At 37.2% G+C, this 24,751-nt stretch overlaps 1 protein-coding gene across 1 annotated transcript in view; it reads right to left on the bottom strand.

Annotated features, from left to right (window-relative positions):
- Positions 1 to 5,003: 5,003 nt before the first annotated feature.
- The window catches only part of adck1 (aarF domain containing kinase 1), a 149,328-nt gene continuing 129,580 nt past the window's right edge, over positions 5,004 to 24,751 (bottom strand). Inside the window, exons 10-11 of the mRNA XM_065248784.2 lie at positions 11,242 to 11,435; positions 5,004 to 5,972 (exon numbers count right to left, since the gene is read on the bottom strand). Coding sequence (XP_065104856.1) covers positions 5,804 to 5,972; positions 11,242 to 11,435 — 363 coding nt within the window. The 3' untranslated portion in view covers positions 5,004 to 5,803. The remainder of the gene's footprint in view (positions 5,973 to 11,241; positions 11,436 to 24,751) is intronic.

The raw sequence follows: 24,751 nt of genomic DNA, 5'->3' as shown, positions 1-24,751 counted from the left end.
GAAGAAAAGTGGCTCCATCTGAGATCGTACTGCAACCCAGAATCTATAATATTGCACTACAGAGGAGGGAAAAATGTAATGTGATTTTCCATTAGCAGATTAAAATGTCTTTCGTGGCCGCCTTTCCTCTTAAATCTATAGCCCTGCTTAAACCACAACATCTCAGGCCAACCTCAAAATGTCACCAGCAGCATCCAGTGTGGTACGCTTTTCTTTCTGCATGTAATGGAAACGGTTAAAATGCTAATTTATGTTAAATAGGTAAATAGGATGTTTACAGAACAGATATTGATATTAGAGGTTAGGACGTCCCACTTTTGGTTGATCCAGCATCCAATACAAGCATTAAAGGGATTAACACTGATTCAATAATACACATATCTGAGTACTCACTAGCAAAACATGCATGACAACAAGGTCAAACATTTAATTCTAGTAAACATGATGGATAAGAAAAGTAGTAAAAATGATACTCAAAATACTTACAAGAATAGTATTAACACAGTGTTTCTAAAATTGTGGCAATGATGCACGCTAAAAAAAACTTCTGGGTTATTTTCAACCCAATGTTGGATCAAAAAGGGACAATCCCAACACACTGGGTTAAATTAACCCAGAAAATGTTTATGCAATGGGTTAAAACAAACCAGCAGTTCGGGCTGAAACAACCCAGCATAGGTTAAATTACAACCCATTTTTACCAACTGGTGGGTTGAAAATAACAATTGACTATACATTAAGCTGGGTTGTTGTTCCAACTGAAAATGTTAGCTTTATTTAATTATGAATGGGTCTGTCCATATTTTACACATCCATAGGTTAAAATAAGCATTTTTTAAAGTGCAGAGATCCAGATTTGGATTGAGGCAATTAATTGTGACATTTAATTTACTTTCTTATATCTTTTCCACTCTCAGATACAAAGCTGCTGACAAGACAAGCAAGGCAAATGCATCAGACAAATCATAGTCTATTGCATCTGCATTTTGTCATTTAGCAGACGCTTTTGTCCAAAGCGACTTACAAGTAAGGTAAAGAATAGAAGCAATTATAGCAACACAAGAACAGCAATGCATAAGTGCACTGGAAATAGTCTCATCAAGTCCAACACAATATACATATCCAAGGGTGTGTTAGTATTGTTTTTTATCTCTAACATAATACAAATAAATAAACATAATTAAACTAAAAACTAATGCACATAACCAAACAGAGGGAAAATAATCAAGTCTATACTTGCAACATGATCTCATGAAAAGTTTTGTTATATTCAAGGAAATGTTTTAGCAATATATTCGTGTCCATGGCACAAAATTACATTTTTTTTATGTGCCTTGAGTATGAATGTCTTTTTTGTGACACTCAACGAATTTCTATAAATAGTTTCTCGTGTCCGTAGCACGACTTTCTTTTTCTTGTCATTTTTTGTATTGTTTCCTCCTTCTTTCCCCCTATTTTTAAAGGTGACATAGAATGATTGAACTAAGTATTTATCCTTGTTCTGTGATGTGACATGTAGACAAAAAATGTTTTGTTTGGGTCTGTAATGCCTAAGAAGCTTCCTAAAAACCTCTCTCAGATAACTCTATTAGGGTGGGGGATTTTAAACAAGTGGTTTTGCACCTATTTGGCTCCCCCTACTGGCTTAACTTGCAATCTCATTCCTGATTGGCTGACTTTGCTGCCACTCAAAAAATGTAGCCAATTATTTTAAAGTGGAGGGGCAGTTAGATGCCTGTGATGTCATAAGCATCAGTTTTTCAGATTGGGCCGTTTTCTGGCTGACATTTCTAAAAGAGGAATTTCTATGAGACTGAGATGTTTAGCACTTTTTGTATGTTAGTGAGTGCGGGTAGACTACCATTATTCAACAAAGACAAGGTAAAAATGGTTTTTCATTCTCTGTCCCCTTTAAATGATTGTCGCTTGGGGTTAGGGTTAGAATGTAATTTTATGTATTGGTTTCTACGGGTATCTTTCACTTTAAAACTATTCTCACCTGGAGTTGGGGTTAGGATGTCTAAAAATGTAACAAAGTGATTCTAACCCACCAAGCAACAATGGTTATAAAATAGGAAAAAACATATGAGAAAACAATACATAAAATGAAACAAAAAAACGGAAGTCGTGCAACTCACACAAAAAAATATTCATAGTGTGTCACGAAAAAGATGCCATGGACACAAATAAATTGATCCATTTTGCGTGACTAACACGACTTTCCATGAGATCAGTCTGGATCAATCACTTTTAGGATTTCTGTAGCTCAATTGTTAGAGCATTGCATTTGGAGTCATAAACAAAGGTCATGGGTTTGTTCTCAAGGGAACACACACATAATAATAAAATGTATACCTTGTAATATACTGCAAGTCCCTTTGGATAATAGGTAATTGACTTTTATGATACATTTTGTTTACTTATGTATTTGTATGCTAGATACAAAATCATTTGCACCATATATTGTAGGGTAATAATTCCTATAGCAAGGTCTCATTAAATGATTTGTTCTTTCATTAAAATGATAAACACATTTTTTACAGTAGTCTTCATTTGTAAATTTTACAGACAGTAAATCTAAGAGACACCTGTAGCTGAACTTGTATTTCTTTAGCAATGCTGGACACCTTTCGTAACCACTACAGGCTTCAGACCTATTACCAGGGTGATTACATTTGGCAGTTCCAGCCACAGCTTTTTGATAAAGACGGATGGGTGTTTTATTCTAGGCAGACGCAGGATTAACGTTGGCTCTGGGTTTGCCTACAGAGGTCAATTCTAATTAATTGATGGTAAGAAAGTGATAAGGAAAAAGTGAGCGCTGTCCATTTCTTACTAAACGGGCGTTGGAGAGCGATTGAAGTACAAGTGAAAATATAAAGATGAAAAGGAGAGACAGATGAAAGAAGAATTATAAATTATAAAGACAAAAGGGCTCTCAAAGTTCAAAATGCAAAAACTTTTGCCTCTGTTTGTCGAAAACATACACATAATTTACGTTAAAACAAGAACACATAAAAAACTTTTAGCTACTATATCTTTTCTCGTCACTTAAATAACTGACCTGGTAATTTTCTGTGACCTGACAACAAACATGGCAAATAACAGGATAACACAACAGCGTGTAAAAACTGGTAACTGAGAAATGTAATGGAGCACTTATGCAATTTGAGCCACAGAAATGATTAATTACACGTTTGCATGGTTCCTGAAAAGCATGAGCTGCATTTCAGGCCTGACAGGATTAACTGTAAACACGGTAAATGACACATTATTGTGGATGGCAAAACTAGGATTCAGCAATTTAATTTTTGCCACGCAGCTGAGCAGACAGTGCTGTGGAAGACACATGTTGAGCCATAACTACGTCCATCATTCTGAACTTGGCAACCATGACCAGTTCTCTAACCTGGGGGCTCGGTGAACGGGGATTTGAGTCTCTAGCTGCTGGGTGTTTTTTCCATGCTGGCAGACGATTTATTTTAAAGCTCCCCTTCTGTGTCCCCTCCATCAATTGTACCTGAGGGGGCTAAACTTGGAATGGAGAAAGAGGGTAGCAAATCCAAATTTTGCCCTCTGGGCAGATGTTTCATTGGCTGTTTCGTTCACAACATCTGAAAGAAGTCTCACTGACAATGAACTCTCAAATGGTTGCATTGTAGTTAGAAATAGTATTTAAATTGAATATTACAACCAAATAATAAAAAAGAAATCTAAAAATCAAGTAGAAAGAAATGCTTGAAATATAAAGCAAAACAGTTTCTGTAAACTAAATTTAATTGGTGATAACTTAAAATGACACTTCACTTTAAAAAAAATATATATGCTCATTTTCCAGCTCCCCTAGGGGTAAACATTTGATTTGTACCTTTTTGGAATCCATTCAGCTGATCTTCGGTTCTGGCGCTGTCACTTTTAGCACAGCTTAGCATAATCCATTGAATCTGATTAGACCATTAGCATTGCGCTAAAAAATAGTAAATAACGCAACTTTAAATTTTCCGTCGGTCTTAGTAGACGATGTAACTACACAAGAGTCAAGTTTTAAAGGTCACGTTCTTTCTGATCCCATTTTTTAAACCCTTGTTAGTGTGTAATGTTGCCATAGTAGCATAAATAATACCTGTAAAATTAACAGAATTCGACTTTCAAAGCCTACAGCGAACGGCCGGTTTGGACTACAGCCCTCTACTTCCTGCTTTAATGACCTCACTAGAACAGTTTTTTGACTAAACTCCGCCCACAGGAATATGTCAGTCGCCAGCTAAGCTAACAGCAAGCTAAGCTGCTATCGAATCACAACACACTAAACAAGCTAGAGCAAGGAAGACATCAGCCCGTTTTTAGGACAATGAAAACAGCGCTATTGAGATAAGTAAATTGTGTGAAAAATACCACATTTTAAATAATAAAAATATCGAAACTCTTTGGGTTTTTTTTTAGCACGATGCTAATGGTCTAATCAGATTCAATGGATTGTGCTAAGCTATGCTAAAAGTGCTAGCGCCAGACCCGGAGATTGGCTGAATGGATTCCAAAACAGTAAAAGTGTGATGTTTAACTCTAGGGGAGCTGGAAAATAAGTATATTTTTGTCCCTAAGAGTGTCCCTTTAAAGCAACCCACACATCTTACAGATATATATTAACCTTTATTTAACTCAAAATAATTAATCGTTCTTTACTACTCAAAAAAAAAACATTTAAAACATGATTTGATTTGGATTAACTTAGACTGCCCTGTAAAATTGGTTAAACTTAAAAAATATTTTTTTCAACTTAAATTTTCTCACTTTAAGGGAAAATTTTAACATCCTTAAATGTTTAAATATTTTAGGTGTTACAAAGTAATTTTTGGTTACTAAAAGTTTAAGTTTTTTCAAAATTTTTACTTGTAAAATTTTTTTTTAAGTAGAGCATCTTTTAATTTTTACAGTTTTATTTTTACACATATTCCAACAATTTTACACAACAGCCACACTGCAATTACAAATAAACACAAAAATAAAAAATATAAATTCTTGACTCAGTATGATGAATAAAAAGAGTTTAACTCAACAAAAATCCACAAAATAAATAATTGAAAAATTTTATATTAGACTGCAACTGTTGTTTATAAACTGTTATGAATTGTTAAAAACATTTTCAACAGTACGGAAGAGGGAAAATAAGGAATGTGAAAACAGATTTTGAAAAGTATTTTCCATTAAATCTGTGGAGAGGTAACATCTAGAGAAGATAAACAAGGCAGCTCAATGGTGATTTCACATGTCTGGATTCTGCACAATGTGTATTTTGTACATACAGTACCTGCAAAATAATACAAATAACTAAAAGTTAAACATGCAGTGAGCACTGGCACTAATACATATTGCCTTTACAAAAACTAACCATGTTTTATGTAGTAGCCATGATTTTTTGGTATATTGATTACCGCTGGCTATATATATATATATATGCAAATGTGTACTTTTTGTAATGCTACAGCCCCAGACAGCTAGGAACCATTTTTTACCATTTTCTTTTCTAATGGTGTATATTGACCATGATTTAATTAAACTTTTTGTTTTAACTGTAATAAACCCATGGTTAATTTTCATAAGGGTAATCACATGACCTTGCAATGACCCTATGTCTGTGCATTACTAAAATGACTTTAAAATACATTTATTCCATTTAAGACACACAACTGAGAGTCATTAATAAAAACATCTAATGCATTTGGCTGTGTCCTGAGTTCAGTGCTAGGATCACTGTGTAGTTCACAAGGGGCTGGCCTGGGTTACATAGCCTGACACCCGTGTCTCAGTTTGGGTACGGCAAGCAGCCGAGGAGATAGTAGACCCATCTGGCCAGTGCAGAGCTGCGGAGCCACAACATAAGTTCATACAGGCCTATTTGGCAGAGAGCCCAATGTTCAGACAGTGAGATCTGCAGTCGCCTGGTCCCAGACTTGGTTTTACTCATCTTGTGCCTAAGAGAGAGAGAAGGAGAAAAACAGAAAAGGAGTGAAGAACAAGAGAAGGATAGACAGATAAGTTAGCTGTAAATGATTTACATTGTGTTTGGCTTGGACTTCACGGTACAAGTGAGTAAATTTAAACAGGGCACACTAGGTCATGTAATATTAACAGTGTCTCGTAAGAAACAGAGGTAGAGAGATATAGTAAGAGAGAGAAAGTAAGAGAGTAGTGCCAGTGCTGTAGTCTCTTGGATGTCCTTAGGGAAAAGCAATGACTCTCCAGAATGCATCTCGCATTGTGTCAGAGCAAACCGCTTTAAACTGACAAACAGCAAGTGCCATCGCATTAATTTTCTCGCATGCTTCTTTAGAAAGCAGAAAACAAAGGCAGAAAGAAATTAAGGGGTGTAATGGTGAATCTACAGTATATCTGATCTCATGGAGTTGGAGATTAGTTTGACATGATGTGTCAGACAGAAGGTGTCAGACCACGGCCTCATTCCTACGATCCGACAGGAACAACTGACACCTCTAACAGAATACTGGCTGCAAACAGAGAGCAGGGACTTGCGGTATTCAGAAGTCAGTCACGATTCGTCACCTGTCCTGCTTGCCAAAAACCTTGCAAAAATATCAACCGCAACATGTTGCATGCTAGGGACACGATGTAGCGGTGTAGACAGAGCACAAAATAAAGATTTTCCCACAACTGCCAAATCCAGATGAACATACTGTATTTCGTACTAGTCATGTCACTTTATTTAGACTTTTCTGGAATAAAAGGTGAATTGTGATCTGTACATAATTGTTAAGCTGCATTTTTGTGGCAAACAGGTCATCGTGTCACTCAATATGAATCATGTCCATAACAAACTTATATTGATAAAATGTTGTGCCTTTTAAAAAAATTTCTTCAGTTAACTGCTATGATCAGTTCACAATCAGACAACAGTGTTTGTAACTTCATGGCCCAGACAATTTTAACTTGCAACGGCATGAGCCAAGTGCTTATGTCGGGCAGTGGGTTAGTATTCAGAAGTGTCGTAGTATTACATAACCTGCTGTCTATTGAATTATATATGCTGAATGTTGCATAGTGAGATATAGAGGATGTTGTCATGACGCTGCAGGACATAAATTATTAACCCTGCGAGGTCCCTGAGAGCTGAGGACAGTGACAGGTGAACCAGCGTGCACTACCAGTCTTCTTCATTTTTACAAACATCAATCAGACAGAGGCTACAGTACTTATAAACCTGAAAAATGAGGGAGGAAGGCATTCAAAAAGTAATTCTCATCATAAGCTACATTATAAGGTAGCATCACCTGTATTTCGCAGAGAAGGCAATCCCAGAATGAACTGTGATAAGCTTCCAAGATGGTGGACAAAATATCACATAATTTGATTACATTATTACATGGGATGCTTCATTCTGATTGGCCAGTGGTGACATTCAGAGGTTTAACAACTGCTTGAAACTAATAATGTAGCCTCATCCGGGTACTGGGTGTCATCTTGACAGGTGCAATATTTTCAAATAAATTTTATATAAATATCCAAAAATAATAACTTATATGAGATTTATAACAATATTTATAACATACATCTATCTGGTTGTTATCGCAAGTAAATCCCTTCAAGGTGAAACAACACACCTTCCTTTTGCGTCGGTATCCTCATCACCCTGTTTGGATTTATTCTGCGTTGACAATCAGCTGGCTGTACATTACCCTTACATTACATCCCCATACATTTGCTTATGCAACACTAAATCTCATAGCAGTTTGTAACTATTTTACAAGGTGGGTAGTTTGTTTGAATTCATTGGGTTTCATTTGTAAGTTTTAGTACTCATGTGTATGTTTTAGTTTAATGTGTTTACGCCCCAGTGTTGTTAGGTTTAGGGGCTTGGTGGGGTTAGGTGGGGCTTTATTATTGCTATTTTCTAATAATCGTATTTTTTATACAAATTTGCCACTTTGTAAAATACTTACTAAATTCTGTGAGTCAGTCTGGCTTATGTTGTAAATATAATACTATATCTAGCAGGGTTTCCCAAACTTTTAATTTCACAGCTCACTTAAATGGGTATAATCTATTCTGGGACCCACCAACATATTTTTTTAATAGAAATTTTATTCTCTTTTATAAGAAACAGTTTTTTTAATTTTCCTTGTCATTTTATTAATGAAATGTAAGTTAATACTTAATATATACTATATAATAACCTATGGCATAATATCAAAATAATTGTCATTGCTTGTCATTAGTTGGACTAAACAGTTTTTTTTTTGTGTCATTCACTGCTAATGCTAAGCAACTTTGTGCGACCCATCTTATCCCACTGTGGGACCCACAAGTGGGTCCCGAACCACAGTTTAAAAACCCCTGTAGTACATTATTGTAATGACTTAATGAAAGTTATGATAAAATCTTATAGCATTTTAATGCAGGACTCCGGTGATCTGATTTAGCAGTTTGATTAAGTAACTAAGATCTTCACACCCAAGTAATAGCTAACAACTCTGCTTTAATTGAGTTAATCACTGGATTGGTAGAAGATTTTATATTAAATTATTATATGGATTGTATTAGATTTAATGTGTTTTTATTTTGTATCTGCCTTTATCCTTTTTATATGCCCATTGTCTTACTGTACAGTATAACACTTTGGCACTACTCTGTTGCTTTTAAATGTGCTATAGAAATAAAAATGTTTTTAAAATGGGTACATAGTATAACAATAAACAGGGCTGTACTGTATTCATGCTAGGAGCCTGTGGACCTAACATAAAAAAAGATTTGCATTTGAACTCCGTTGCATACAAGAAAAACGTACGGATTGGCTCACCGCATGCCGCCCATCAACCTGAACGTCATTCACTTAAATTAAGGGTAATTACAAAAGAGGAAAATCTAACCTCAGCAGTTTAAAAGGCTGAGCAATTGAAAGAAAAATACTTTTTTACCACCATCATTAAGTGTTTTAAAGCATATGGACGCCCCTAGAAGTGTAATCACCTGGAGTGGAAATAATACTAAACAGTGTGAGACTACAGAACAAATGCTGATGTCACTTCCTTTTCATGGGGTGACCAAGAAACAACATTGAGTCTTAAAAAAAACACACCTTCATTGAGGCGAGTATCTGGCAACGTGAGCTTGATTTCACAAAATCCCCTTCGAAGCGTCTGCAGCAGGCACATATTTTGACATGAGACGCAATGCAAATAGGTTCACACGATCCACCGAAAACATATTTTGACATGATGAGCCACACACATGACGGGCAAAAAACATGTTTTTATGAGCTTCTCATCATGCGCCCGCGAAAAAGAAGTCATCGGCCACCACAAGAACCTTTTTCTGTTTCAAAAACAAAACCACTAGTTAAGAAGCTTTACAGTATACTGTATGCAAGAACAGAATGTGTTCCACTATTTTTAAATTCAGGACACAAACTTTAAATGAGGATATTGGATAATTTTATTGAAGAAAAATAACTTGCTCCTCAACCATACCTATTGTAAACCTTTTGTATGGCAGCAGAACACTTTCGATATATTTTATAATGTTTATGATTACTTGAGTTTTTTATGTTTGGATCCAAAATATTTTGACTTTTGTGTGCTACTGAAGAAACAACAACGACTTGATGGTAAGTCAATAATGACAAAATAAAGCAATAAGCCCCAAGAAGCAGTGGGTTACCAGTGTAGACATTTTATAACAGCTAAGGGGCGTTTTCACAGAGTGCCTAAACCCCCTTAGCTGTTATAAAATGCACTGTAACACCACTGCTTTGCAGGGCTTATTGCGTTTATAAAACGGTTACTTCATATGCATATCAGGGTTTCATAAAATGAAACCCAAATAACTTGTAATTATATTAGTACAAATATTACTCTTCCGCCAAACAAAGTAGTTCCTCAGAATCAAGTGTGGCTGAAACAGAGCGTAGTTCTCAACCAACACAGACGCAGCAAAGACACAATGAAAATATGATTTAAGACTGTGGTGTTTATTTTGATAAATCATCATTCATCTAATTTATACATTAACATTTATATCGTGCAACTGTTGAAGTGATGATCAAATATGCTTGGAAGCATGCTTAACTCTTTACCCGTCAGCGTTTTTATTAAAGTTGCCACCCAGTTTTAGTTTAATGGTAAGTCAATAATGACAAAATAAAGCAATAAGCCCCAAGAAGCAGTGGGTTACCAGGGTTCAACCAATCAGAATGAAGAACCAGAACTGCCCATTTTATAATATTCATTTTGAGGTAAACTATTATATATTTCAAAGTTCGCTCTGTGAAACGCCAACTCACGGTAATTGATGACACAGCAAACATTTCTGCTCACATCAAACTAAATCAATGTGATGGTCCAGTTAATTCACTCTGGGTCAGTCTTAGTTTTTCTGCTGGATCTGTGAGCACGGCAATGGGTAATGGATTTTAGATTCTGCGTGCCGCACTTTGCTGCCATTTGGTTTTAATAAAGATGCGTTGAGGCAGACGACATCGAGTTTCATGTCTGGGTGATTCTTTCTTTCTGTACCGCTGTAAAAATCCTTTACCAGCAAATGTGAACGTCTTTTCTCTGACAACCATCAAGAACCTTCTTTCAAATGCCAACGATTTTCTCTCCCAATCATTTTGTTCTTCATTAGAATGGTGCGAATGAATCAATATGATCACTGCTCACTGCTGCGGAAAGTACAATACACTACAATACAGCCGTGTTTGCTCACACACTAGCATTTTAAGGTGGTGGAAGTGGAAAAGAGTGGCTGCTAAGTCACGTTTAGGTGTGCGTGACTGTGTCGAGATGCGTTTAAGTGTTTTGTGAGGACCCGCAGTGTCTTTTATATGAACAGGATTTCCTGTGGTGTGTTTATGGGTAACTGGATTGAGAGAGATGGCACTGTTTTTGAGCGCTGAGATGACAGGGAGTTAAGATTCTGAACATACACTCAGAGATGAGTGTACTATATACTGTATTCAATATTACACTTTTTATTACACTTTTTACAACTGTAAACAAAGCACGTGGCACAAAAAAAAGCTGGGGTGCACCAGATAACACGTCAACCACGACGTATGTCATCAGCGTCACGGAGGTCTTACGAGTTTGGAACAACATAAGGGTGGGTCATTAATGAAATTAATTTTTGGGTGAACTATCCCTTTAAATGGGTATATTAGTACTAACACGATAGGGTATATTAATAAAGGCTTTTGGATGGGTGTTGGATGTACTACAGGTGTCGTACCTGGCAATGGCACGGGTGCAGCAGCGGGACATGTTGATAAAGGAGCTGGAGCTGGCTCTGGTCTGCAGGGTGGTCTCAATGCCTCTCAGCAGGTCATTGGTCTTTAGGAGCAGCAGCATCTGCCGGGGAACCCTGTTCAGAAGCTCACTGATCTGAGGGAGGTACTGTGCCGCATTTGTACGGATCTCCACATCCTGTTGGGGAAAACAAATCCACAGCGTGAGATTTCATTCCCCTCGTCAGAGCATTTTAATATTAAAGCCGTGAAAGTACTCATGTAAACATACTTCTGTTCATGTATGCAAAGTTTATCGGTTTAAAGATGATCCTTAGTCTGATCTTACTAAGTTAAGTGCACACCCATCAAAACATGCGCCAGTAAAATATTCAGTAACAATTTTAGGGGTCAGAGTAAAGAGGAGAGCGCATGTGTGAGGGAGAGGAGGGGTGCAAATGGAAAAATGGAGTAGCTTATTTCACAGACAACTGAGAAACTAAGTGCTTGAAACTGCGACTGTGAAGATTAGCTATTTTGGCTCTGTCACTTCAGCAACATCAGCCCCCCGAGTTGATACTCCCGGCAAATTTTTATTAGTAATCAGGCATGAAGACTTCCCCTCCTCCACCCGCCTGACTGGAAAATAAGATGGATTTCATTGACGTCTGTTTGGCACATGGCAAACAGAAGCAATAAGAGAATTTGCATGATGCTGGATAAAAAAAACAAACCAACATTCATAATGAAAACAGATAAAAAACTGTTGACTCAGCTATAAATTATAAACATGTGTATAAATTAATATGTATATACATATAAATCTGTATAGATTAATCACATTTGGTCTGACAAGAGTGGCAATTTCCCTCAAATTCTAATTTAACTGACCACTGACCAGCATGAATGATTACAATCACAAACCCCAATTAAGGCAATTAAACATTAATAACACATTGAAAATGTTTAAGCAAAAATGTAAAAATGTTTTGGTAGATAACACACAGGGCCCTATTTTAACGATCTAAGCGCATTGTCTAAAGCGCACAGCGCAACGTCTAAATGGGCGTGTTCGAATCCACTTTTCCTAGTTTAACGACGGGAAAAATGGTTTGTGCGCCGAGCGCATGGTTGAAAAGAGCTGGTCCTATTTTTTTAATCAGTAATGGGAGTATTTTGGGCGTAATGTGCAATAAACCAATGAGAGTCTCAGCTCTCATCCCCTTTAAAAGCCAGTTGCGCTGGCGCTATGTCTAATCCCTATTTAGATGACGGACTTTGTAAACTGAAAAACTTAGCGGAGGAAGAAGATCCCTAGTTTAAGATTAATGTTAAATAATTGTGTTGTTTTTCACTTGTATTGAAATTGTTATTTTTTTATTAAAACCTTTTAAACCCGTTTTCTTTTAGTCATGGAAGTAAAAACGCAGGCTTTTAATTGCTTTAAATGTATGGCTATCCAATATCATCAAAAAATAATTTACATGTAAGTAAGAAAAGGATTGTACTTTAAAAATACTTTATTTGTAACAAACAGGAGATTAAGAATTTACAAACGGCTATCCGCACGTTTCAGCACTTGGACAGCGTTTTAAAGCAAAGAGTTTTTTTTTAAGCATTACTTAAAAAATGTTCTCATCTCACCATATCCACAGATACAGACTCATCATATACAATAAATCTGTGAGGTAGCATTAAAAAAAAAAACATTTAAAAATAGATGCATTTGTTTAAAGCAAAGCATTTATTTACTTATCAGGCTACAGGTGAAGCAGCTCTTTGCGCCTTCTAACGTCTCATTATCGGTCCTCATTTATGTTCAAGAGACTCAATAATAATCTTTTACATTCAATCCTTTAATCCTTCATATTTAAAAGCGTTTTTGTGCTGCTGCGCATTCATGTATGTGATAAGCAAACCCGCATTGTCGTCCCATTTATAGGCGCATATTACTAATGCGCTCTTTAAATAACAAAAACATATTGCGCCTCATTTAGTTGCCTCAAAAAAGCAACGTGCCAACAATGCGCCTGGACACACCTAGTTTTCAGAACAGAACGGCCATGAGCGCAAATGCATTTGCTATTTAAACAATGTTGCGCCAAACGTGAAAATGATAATTGCGCAGTGTGTAACAAGCAAAAGACACTTGCGTCGCAAATTGCGCTGCATTGCGCCAGGTGTAAGATAGAGCCCACAAAGTTAAATGAATAGTTCACCAAAAATTTTAAATTAATTCATATTTTAGCTATATATGACTTTCTTTTTTGAGCCGAACACAGTAAGAGTTTTATAAAATAATATCCAGGCTCTTCTTAGCTTTGCAATGGCACTGGATAGTGTCCCATTTAAAAAATTCCAAAAAGCGCACCCATCCATCAACAAATAACCCATACAATCATTAACTCTTTCCGCACCATTGAAGAGTTAAAGGAACAGTATGTAGGATTGTGGCCAAAACTGGTATTGCAATCACAAAACTTGTGGCTAAAACTGGTACTGCAATCGCACAACTGGTGGCCAATACACAAAATGACAACATAAACATCAGTTGAGGGCTGCAACTCCACTTTTTAAATGACAATATCCTGGCTAGACTACTTTTGTCAGTGATATAAGTATTTGAAATGAAAATGTTTTCTTAATGTCTAGTGACATATCAGGGCCAAAAATGCTGGGGTGAAAGATTTTAAAGGGATAGTTCACCCAAAAATTTAAATTCTGTCATCATTTACTCACCCTGATGCTGTTCAAAACATGTATGAGTTTTAAAAAAAATCCATAGTAGGAAAACAAATATTATGGAAGTATTTTTATAAATGATCTTATTTGTTTTTCCTACTATGGAAGTCAATGGTTACCATCAGCTGTGAGCTAATTTATCAAAATATATTCTGCTGTGTTCAACAGTAAAAAGAAATTCATACAGGTTTAGAACAACACGAGGATGAGAAAATGATGACAGAATTTTCATTTTTGGGTGAAATATCCCTTTAAATGTCTTTAGAAGCAAAGCGATGGGTTTTGTAAGGAAAATATTTATATTTAAACGTTATATTTAACCTTTACAAACTATGACAATGACCATTAGCCATTTACAAGAAAGTCAAGTTGAAATATATATTTTTAATTTATTAAAAATATTATTATAAAATTTATATTTACATTTATGCATTTGGCAGACATTTTTATCCAAAGCGACTTACAGTGCATTACAATGTAAATTTTTTTTTATCATATGTGTTCTCTGAGTTCAAACCAATGATCGTTTGTTCTGCTAACGCAATGGTCTACCACTGAGCTATACAGGAAATAAGTCATAAATAAAAAAATAAAAAATAGACAATTATTAAAGATCTATTAAAGGTCCTCCTACATGCTAAGATTTTAAACCGTTCATCTTTAAACTCTCTATCACCATTCACATAAGACGTTGGGGTTACACTACATATGGTCTGAGATGGCACCGATGAACTATTTTCTGCTCTTGGTTCTCCTGGGATGGGATTGAGAAGAGAAGGTGAGGTAGATGTGAAAGCAGGTGAGTTTGATATACCATTTTAGACAACCTGTGATTCTCTCACTGTTTGAATAGAGCCGTGTTGCCTATTTCTGTGACTTATGTAGTGTAAGTTCAGATTATATAAACAATTCATGCAAAAACTCAGACGTTTACATACGTTCGCAACTGTACTGTATATAACACAGAGATAGTGTGCATTAGGTAACAAGCTGTGAAAATAGCACACTTTAAACATCTACAAAACCACACTTCTGAGAGCTGAAGTACGGCAAAAAGCAATCAAACTTTCTCTTTAACTGAAATAACTCCGGTGCCCACATACCTATAATAAGTCACAAACTTATAACGAAGTGTAAACGTATAAGTGTCTTATAATTCTAATCGGCCAATTGTTTCAGTGACCTATGATTTTGCAGTCTGGTGGCAATTGTGTGTATCCTGATGGTCTCACATGGGCACGGCTCCCACGGTTGGCATCAACCCGATTGTGTCTGGCTCTTGGTTTCCCCAGGGCTGATCTATCCTGAGAGGGCCCGGAGCCAAGAGACATGTCTGGGGCCTGCAGAGACCCATGAAGACCCCACCAGCCCGAGGCCCACAACAAGCTGCTGCAATGACCAGGACAGGTGTAGAGCAGTATCAATGCCAAACACATGTCTCGGGAATACAGGAGGGGTAGTCTTATAGTCCCATCTTGCTATACTAGCAAAATTTTAAAGAGAACTTCAAAGGAATTGTGTAATAAATGACAAATTATGTTAAAGGGCCATGTCACAAGATTTTTTGTGAAAGATGTAAAATAAATCTTTGGTGTTCCTAGAGTACACACGTGAAGTTTTAGCTCAAAATACCATATAGATAATTTATTATAACATGTTAAAATTCACATTTGTGAGTAGGTGTGAGCAAAAATGTGGGTGTGTCCTCTAAAATGCAAATGAGCTGATGAAATTCAAACACGGATTGCAATGATGGTGGTTTGTTGCAATTGAAACTCAATTGTGCTGTGAATTATTTTCTATCTCCCTCTTTCTCTCTGCACTAAATGGCTGTGCCGTGGTTGGACAGTGCAGATTAAGGGGCGGGATTATTATAATAAGATCTCCGTATGACATCATAAGGAGAGCTATTTTTCCACATGCTTGCGGAGAATGGTTCACCAAAACAAAGTTACTGGGTTAATCTTTTTCAAAATTTCTAGGTTGATAGAAGCACTGGGAACCCAATTATAGCACTTAAACATGGAAAAAGTCAGATTTTCATGCCATGGCCCCTTTAAATGTAACCTCCCTAAGAAAATAATGTGATAGAGTAGTGAGTTTTACACAATCGTTTCATAAAATCTTTTTATATTGATGCCTGACGTGCAGGCTTAAACCTTTTCCAGCAGTGAAAAAACACCCATTGGTAGAAACCTCTGACAGGATTTTCGTCACACAATCAACTAAGCGGCAAAGCAGGTCATGCTGTCAAAACCCCTACATTCCCTTACTCCTTAAGCAATTTGGACTTCTAATTGAAAGACAACATCCTAAAGGAGAATTCCCAGAAATCACCTTGGTTTTTCCAGACAAATAAATTAGATCACTTGGTGCATTTCATCTCCAACAGTATGTTAATAACTGACTCAAGCTTGAAAAACATGAGCAAGCTTCATTTTCCTGTCCATTTATCCACTAATCCTTAAATCTCCATCTCTAAAATTTCGAAAAGGGGGGGGATTAGGTGCTAAATTAAGTGGATTTAAGTTTGGTATCGCTTGGGTGGGATTTACAGGCGCCGGCAGCAGCTAGCAGGAACGAGGGGTTTGGATTAAAATAGCACACGGAACGCTTGGTCTATGACCTGAAGCGCTTCGGCAACATTCAACCCGTATGCCCTCACAACTCTCTGCATATATATCCCACCGCTAGTGCCAACAATAGGACAGAGAAACATGTGAATCCATGTGCTTGCATTCTCTGAGATACTCTCGCCTGCCATAACGTCGACCCCTGGGTGTTTAAGAAGTACTTTTATAGAGGAATCATGCATAAAGCTCAAATACAAAAGTTTTTCTTTCATAGAGGCACGTAGAGGCAATTCCACCAGCCCTTGCATATCAAGTTTTATAACTTTATGGATATAATTTACTTTTAGTAAGACTGTATCATCTAGCACATTATCATTTTCCATTATAAGCTATTTTTATTGCGTCCCCGATACTGCATCCCCTTTAGCATCTCCTCCTTTTGAAGTTAGTCGGCACTTCAAAGTTCAACTACAAGGCATGTCTCCATTCAAAAGACGAGAGGTAATCATGAGGTAAGTCACCAGTTTTGTTCATGCGCCATTTTTCCCAGATGACTTCTTGGTGGACGTGGTGCGGTGCATAAAGGGGTCAATCGCTGTGCGTGAACGTGATCTGGACAAAATTAAAGACAGACTGACGTGTCATGCTACCATACTCAGACAGCTGGGGAGAGAGAGAGACCTGATTAGACATGCTTCTCCCATCTCTCTCTCTTCAGTACAGCAGAAGTTGAAAATATGGTCATGTCCTCATAGCTCTTCCCCAGGGGATTTTGGTTAGGAGCCAGAGAAGGACCACGACTGCCTAACAAACTGGCCAACAGACTCGCTACCCATCAAATCAGTCAGCATGCAGAAGCATTGAGATTGATAGTCTCTTCCCTTGGCCGAATACCTAATGAAGAGAAATTCACAGCTTGCCTTAGGAGGAAGAAAGAAGGGGACGTTAAAATAACAATGCAAAAGTCCTGCATATTCACGAGCTCTTCAAATACACATTTCATCCCCGTGAGGAGTCGAAAATCACTACATAAAAGGATTAACCGCTTAGTGCTCTACGCGCTGCAGCTTTCTGGATCAAGGCACCGAGGAAATGGGTCAATCTGATCAAGGCAACAAGTTGGAGGCCTACTGGGAGATTTGGAAAAGCGCGAGGAAACCTGAACTGACCTGAGGTGTGTTTGTGAGAAGTTTTGTTACAAGAAACATGCAGAAGCAGGTGAATTTGAGCACAACCTTGTAATACTAATAAAACATACATGGGAACAACTAATTGCAAATTATTTAAAATAATAGTGTGCTCCACAGGGGAAAAGTCGATGAAAGACGAGGTAGGGGAACTTTTCTATTTTGGAAAAAGCCCAAGGGGAACAATAAACACCAAGCCAGCTTAGCAAACGTGACAACGCTTTCTCTTGGCCAAACGCTGATAAGTGCATACAGACACTTTTCACATAAGAAATTCGAAACAAAAACTAACCTGAGGCTAAACAAACAAACCTTGAAGTGAATTTGTTTCGCATTACAACGATATGCCTGAGACTTTTTAAGCATTAATATTAAAAAAGGTTATGAAAAATCCCTGGGTTAAGATTTGCTTTTACTGTGGCTGTCCATAAACATCTACTGTACACTATAAAAAATATTTTTGCCAATATTTTTAGTGTAACCAAAGTCCTTTTAACATACTATTTTAAATCTTAACTAGTGAGGTGCTATAACTTGTACACAACGTTGAAATAGCAGCTCAACTTATTTTGATGAGTCAATGTTAAAGGGGCACTCCACTTTTTTTGAAAATAGGCTCATTTTCCAGCTCCCCTAATGTTAAACACTTGATTTTTAACATTTTGGAATCCATTCAGCCGATCCCCGGGTCTGGTGCTAGCACTTTTAGCATAGCTTAGCATAATCCATTGAATCTGATTAGACCATTAGCATCGGGGTCAAAAATGACCAAAACTCTTCTGTAGTTACATCGTGTACTAAGGCCGACAGAAAGTTAAAAGTTGCGATTTTTCTAAGTTAGGAACTATACTCTCATTTCGGCTAAATAATCAAGGACTTTGCTGCTGTATCATGGCTGCAGCAGGCGCAATGATATTACGCAGCACTCGAAAATAGTTTCTTTGGTAACTTTTAATAGCACTATTTTCGGCACTGCGTCATATCATTAATAAAATATCAAAACTCTTCTGTCATTTTGTGAGCGCAATGCTAATGGTCTAATCAGATTCAATGGATTATGCTAAGCTATGCTAACAGTGGTACCGCCAGACCCGGAGATCGGCTGATTGGATTCCAAAACGGTAAAAATCAAATGTTTAACTCTAGGGGAGCTGGAAAATGAACCTATTTTCAAAAAAGTTGAGTGTCCTTTTAAAACCTATGTTGCCATGACATGACTGTTTTGTTCACATCATTTTTATTACAGTCGAAATGTCATATGTATTTCAGTGCACGGTCACGAGCAGATCTGTTAATAACATCAGCATCTGTATGTTCAGGCCAAAAAGACATATTTATAATAAGATGTAAGGACACTAATCAGTATTATTTTCTTTACAAATCAAAAAGGTTTTTACAAGGGCTATTTACTGTACAGTCCGTTGAAGGTAAGGCATAAGTATAGTTGAATTTCTTTCTTTTAGTGTGACCCTGTCACAAAGCCTGAGGATCAACACAGGGCACTGAAGACCTCTTCAGAAATAGGGACCCAGACGGATTATTTCTTTTTTTCTCTATTTCTCTTAAGGTGAAGTGAGACTGACACGTATAAAGCCAAAAAGAAAACTGGCAACAAAACTGACCCTCTTTATTATCAAAGTCTTTCTCTACAGCAGCTAGGTTAGTAATGCATTGTACTAGCAGCAGAAAAGGTCATGGGTTCAATCCCTAGAAAACAAACTGATATTAAAACTGCAAGCAGTGATGGAAGGGCCCTCGCACACCTGACACCGCCACGCCGTGGCATAAGAATTAAAGGGAACAGTAGTAAATAGGCATTTAAGCATGTAAACATAGGTGAACCATTTGAAAGTGTAGTATAATGTGCCACATTTCCTGTTGCTAATTACAAATGACAGCGAGGTAGCATCGTGTAAGATAGCATGAGAGAGAGAGAGAGAGAGAGTGAGTGAGCGAGTGTGTGTGAGTATGAGTGACTACATGTAAATATTGGCACGTAGATGTGTTCTGTCCAGGACTCTTATCAATCATGTGAAGTTTGGGACAAATCCGACATTGCATTATCATTGTAAACATGTTACTTCCTGTTACCAGCTGGTGGGGCTATGACCGTAACTGACTATTGGCATCATAAGTGACTATCAGTGATGGGAGTAACGCGTTACTGTAACTCCACTATTTTTTTAAATCAAGTAACGCAATTACAATTACTGAAATTTAAATGAGTTCGTTACTCGCGTTACTCTATTTTATAAAAAATAGACAAGACATATCTGACGTCGCAGGACCGTAGTTGGCGGCGCAATGATTCATTACACTTCATCATAGCTGACAGTGCATATAGAATGAACATGAAAAATCTAAACGGGACAACATACCTTTGTTTAAAAATTGTGCGCAAGTCATAATCCATCCGGTCTCATGTTTGTAAATTATCTTCACCAAGCAATCGCAGTATGACATCAACTTGCATTTGTAGTCCACAAAGGTAATAAATCTAAGAAATGTTCATATATTCTTAGATGTTTACATCGGCTTCATGGAAGAGAACGATCCGCGATTGTTGTTTCCACTAAAATATTCACACTGCGGTGTACACCCGTGTTAAAACTCCATAGTATGTGTGAGCTCGCTTTTAGTTTTAGTTTCAGTCTCTCCGTATCCGAACAAAAAATCCACTCGCTCTGTGTCCGTCTGACAAAACAATCCACTCGCTCTGTGTCCGTCCGACAAAACAATCCACGTAGCCTACTCCGTTTTCTGAATAAATATCTTCCTTTAATCCTGTGTATCATTTAAATCCAACAGAAAACAAACAATATATGACCAAAGAGCGCAGTCCCTGCGGCAAGCTTCACAAGCTGTGTTCCAATTCAAGGGCTGCACCCTACTAAGCATGCAATAAAAGGTGAGCACTTGCCCATTCAAGGCGCTCAGAAGTTCGCGAAGAGAACTGAAATGAGACGGTCTAACCTTCGGAGGACCCATAATTTGCCTCATCTGCTGCACACGCATCGTGCCTGTCAGCAGGACACAGCGGAGACGTTTCTAACTTAATAAAATAAATATGAAATCAGAAAAATTATAATTTATTTTACAAAATTTGACATGTTGACACAATTGTCTCCAAATTTTTAAAGATACACTACACAATTTTAACACATTTTATATTTTTGTAAACATGCAGAATATTTGTCTAAATGGTCTAAATGATATACATAAATAAACTAAGTTTACATATTAAGATAATTTCTAACAAAAATATTCAAAGGTTGAATCTAAAGCAAAATAGGCTCCTACAGTATGTGATATATTAGAGTCTTACGTGTAAAATAGCCCATCCATATCATTTTACTGTTTGACTGTTCAGTACTGTTCATATTTACATTTAAAAAGCAGACATAAAAGTAACTTAAAAGTTACTTTTCTAAGTAACTAATTACTTTTGATATACAGTAACCGGTAGAGTAATTCAGTTACTTTTAAAAGAAGTAATTAGTAACTGTAACAAATTACTAATTTTTTAGTAACTTGCCCAACACTGGTGACTATTGACATGTAGATGTGTTCAGTCCAGGACTCTTATTAATCATGTAAAGTTAGGGAAAGATCGGTCATTGCATAATCAGTGTAAACATGTCACTTCCTGTTGTCAGCTGGTGGCGCTATAACCATAAGTGACTATTGACATGTAGATGTGTTCAGTCCAGGACTCTTATTAATCATGTGAAGTTTGGGACAGATCAGACATTGCATAATCAGTGTAAACATGTCACTTCCTGTTGTCAGCTGGTGGCGCTATAACCATAAGTGACCATTGACATGTAGATGTGTTCAGTCCAGGACTCTTATTAATAATGTGAAGTAAGGGAAAGATCGGACATTGCATAATCAGTGTAAACATGTCACTTCCTGTTGCCAGCTGGTGGCGCTATAACCATAAGTGACTATTGACATGTAGATGTGTTCAGTCCAGGACTCTTATTAATCATGTGAAGTTTGGGACAGATCAGACATTGGATAATCATTGTAAACATGTCACTTCCTGTTGCCAGCTGGTGGCGCTATAACCATAAGTGACTATTGACATGTAGATGTGTTCAGGTCATGAATCTTAGCAATCATGTGAAGTTTGGGACAGATCGGACACTGTATGCCTGAGTTCCAGCAACCTGTTTCATAGCGAAACATCAAACTTTGGCTGGCCGAAACAGACACAAATTTTAATATAGAATCAAATCCTTCGCAATTTAGCATCACAAAGGCCTTAAGATGACACTCGCCAAATATGATGATGATCCGACGAAAACTGTAGGAGGAGTTAGTTAAAGTATGACTGCTGGAAATGAGAAAAACTGAGCCAAAATCTGAGAAATAATTCAAAATAGCTGACTTCCTGTTTGGTTTAGGGCATTGCTCCAAGATACTTTTTTGTAGGGCTTGTAATAATACGTTAGCATACCGAAATTCGTACATGTAAGTTAAACACAGTCCAAGGGCTGCTTCATTCAATATTTGAAAGTGGCGCTAAAACATGTTCCTTCAGGTTGCCAGCTGGTGGCGCTATGGCTATAAATGAAAATTGTTATGTAGATGTGTTCAGGTCAGGACTCTTAGCAATCATGTGAAATTTGGGACAGATCGGACATTGGATGCATGAGTTCCAGCAACTTCCTGTTTCATTGGAAAACATCAAACTTTGTCTGGCCAGAACCGACACAAATTTTTACGTAGAGTCAAATCCTTCGCAATTTAGCATCACAAAGGCCTTAAGATGACACTCACCAAATATGAAGATGATCCGACGAAAACTGTAGGAGGAGTTAGTTAAAGTATGACTTCTGGAAATGACAAAAACTGCGCCCAAATCACAAAAATAACTCCGAATAGCTGACTTCCTGTTTGGTTTACGGCTTCGCTCCAAGAGACTTTTTTGTAGGTCTTGTCATGCTACAGACGCGTACCGAATTTCGTAATTGTACGTCAAACACAGTCCGAGGGCTGCTTCGTTGAAAATTTGTAGGTGGCGCTATAGAGCCATTTTCTCACGCCTAATTCTAAAGCCTACACCACATGTAAATTTTCATCACTCTTGACATCTGTGCAAAATTTCATGAGTTTTCGAGTATGTTTAGGCCCTCTAAAGTCCCGCTGAAGTCGGAGAAAAAGAAAAAAAATAATAATAACTCCTTGAAGAACAATAGGGTCCTCACACCCCGGTGTGCTCGGGCCCTAAAAATGTATGCCTTTGTAATGCACTGTTAAGTCGTTTTAATTAAAGCGTCTGCCAATTGCACAAAAAATTAATAAATAAATATACATGATACGTATTGTAAACTAATACTTTGTGCATGTTGCTGTGAATTAAAGAAAATTTTAAAAATCTTACATCATCACATAAAAACTTAGCACCCTTCCCATCTGCCATTGCTTGCTAAAACAGATTCAACTTGCACTTAAAGGGACACTCCAGCCAAAAATCTAAATTACCCCATGATGTACTCACGCTCCAGCAATCTGAGACAAATATGTTTATCGTCTTTCATACGAGCACATTTGGAGTTATTTTAACTCTTTCACCGCCAGCGTTTTTAAAAAAAAGTTGCAAGCCAGCGCCAGCGTTTTTCATGATTTTCACAAAAGTTTAATGCCTTCCAGAAAATGTTCTTCTTTAAATATATAAACATACAATATACCAAATGAAAGAACAGACCCTCTGCTTTCAAAAAAAAAAAACGTTTCATCCTACCTTCAGTGGTTCTTTTGTAATCAGCTTTTGAATATGGGTAGGTACTGCAAAAACACCACATTTTGAGCAAAAAGCAGAGATAATTCCATTTTTGTGACGGACTTTTCATAGAGATCCCATTCAGAGCGATCTTTAAAACAGACACGGACATGCAGCCGCTTGCCATAGGGCAAAACTTCCGGGTTTAAAAAGTTGCGGAAGGATAATAGCGGTATTGCAGAAAGACAGAAAATCTCCTCATTGGTGGGGAAGCGTTTTCTCTTAATTGACGAGATATTTCGTCAATGGCGGTGAAAGAGTTAATAAATGTCCTTGCTCTTCCAAGCTTTATAATGGAAGAAAACAGGGAACAACTTCTGACTTTAAACCCCAAAAAAGTGCATTAATCATTCAAAGAGGAAATCCAAGCGGCTCCAATGGGTTAATAAAGGTCTTGATTTTCCATATTTCTAACTTTATAAACTATAATAACTAGCTTCCGATACACAGCATCTTGGACTCACACGATTCACGAGAGAGTTTTTAGCGTAGTGAGCATTAGTTGCGATAGGTACATTGAGCGGTGACATGAATCGTATGAGTACAAGATGGCGTTGTTATCGGAGGCTAGTTGTTTTAATTTATCAAGTTTAAAATATCGAAATTTTTCTTGCAAAATCGCATTGATTAAATACCTTTATTAACCCCTTGGAGTGTGTGGATTACTTCTGTGAACGAAGAATGCACTTTTTGGGCTTTAAAGTCAGAAGTTGTTCCCTGATTCGTGTTTTCTACTGTTATTAGCTTGGAAAAGCAAGAACATTAACTAAAATAACTCCAAATGTGTTCATCTGAAAGAGGACAAATGTATCTCGGATTGCTTGAGGGTAAATCATGCAGTAATTTTGATATTTTTTGCTGGAGTATCGCTTAAAGGGGACTTTTCAGAAGACTTTTTTAAGATGTGTCCCCAGAGTACTTATGTGAAGTTTTAGCTCAAAATATCATATAGATAATTTATTATAGCATGTTTAAATTGCCACTTTGTAGGTTTGAGCAAAAATGTGCCGTTTTGGGGTGATCTCTGCACAGTGCAGATTAAGGACAGTGCAGATTAAGGGGCGGTATTATCCCCTTCTGACATCACAAGGGGAGCCAAATTTCAATAACCTATTTTTCACATGCTTGCAGAGAATGGTTTACCAAAACTAAGTTTTACATTTTCTAGGTTGATAGAAGCACTGGGGTCCCAATTATAGCACTTAAACATGGAAAAAGTCAGATT

Source organism: Paramisgurnus dabryanus, chromosome 17 (assembly GCF_030506205.2).
Source record: "Paramisgurnus dabryanus chromosome 17, PD_genome_1.1, whole genome shotgun sequence".
Classification (NCBI taxonomy): domain Eukaryota; kingdom Metazoa; phylum Chordata; class Actinopteri; order Cypriniformes; family Cobitidae; genus Paramisgurnus; species Paramisgurnus dabryanus.
This window is presented reverse-complemented; position numbering and strand designations above follow the sequence as displayed.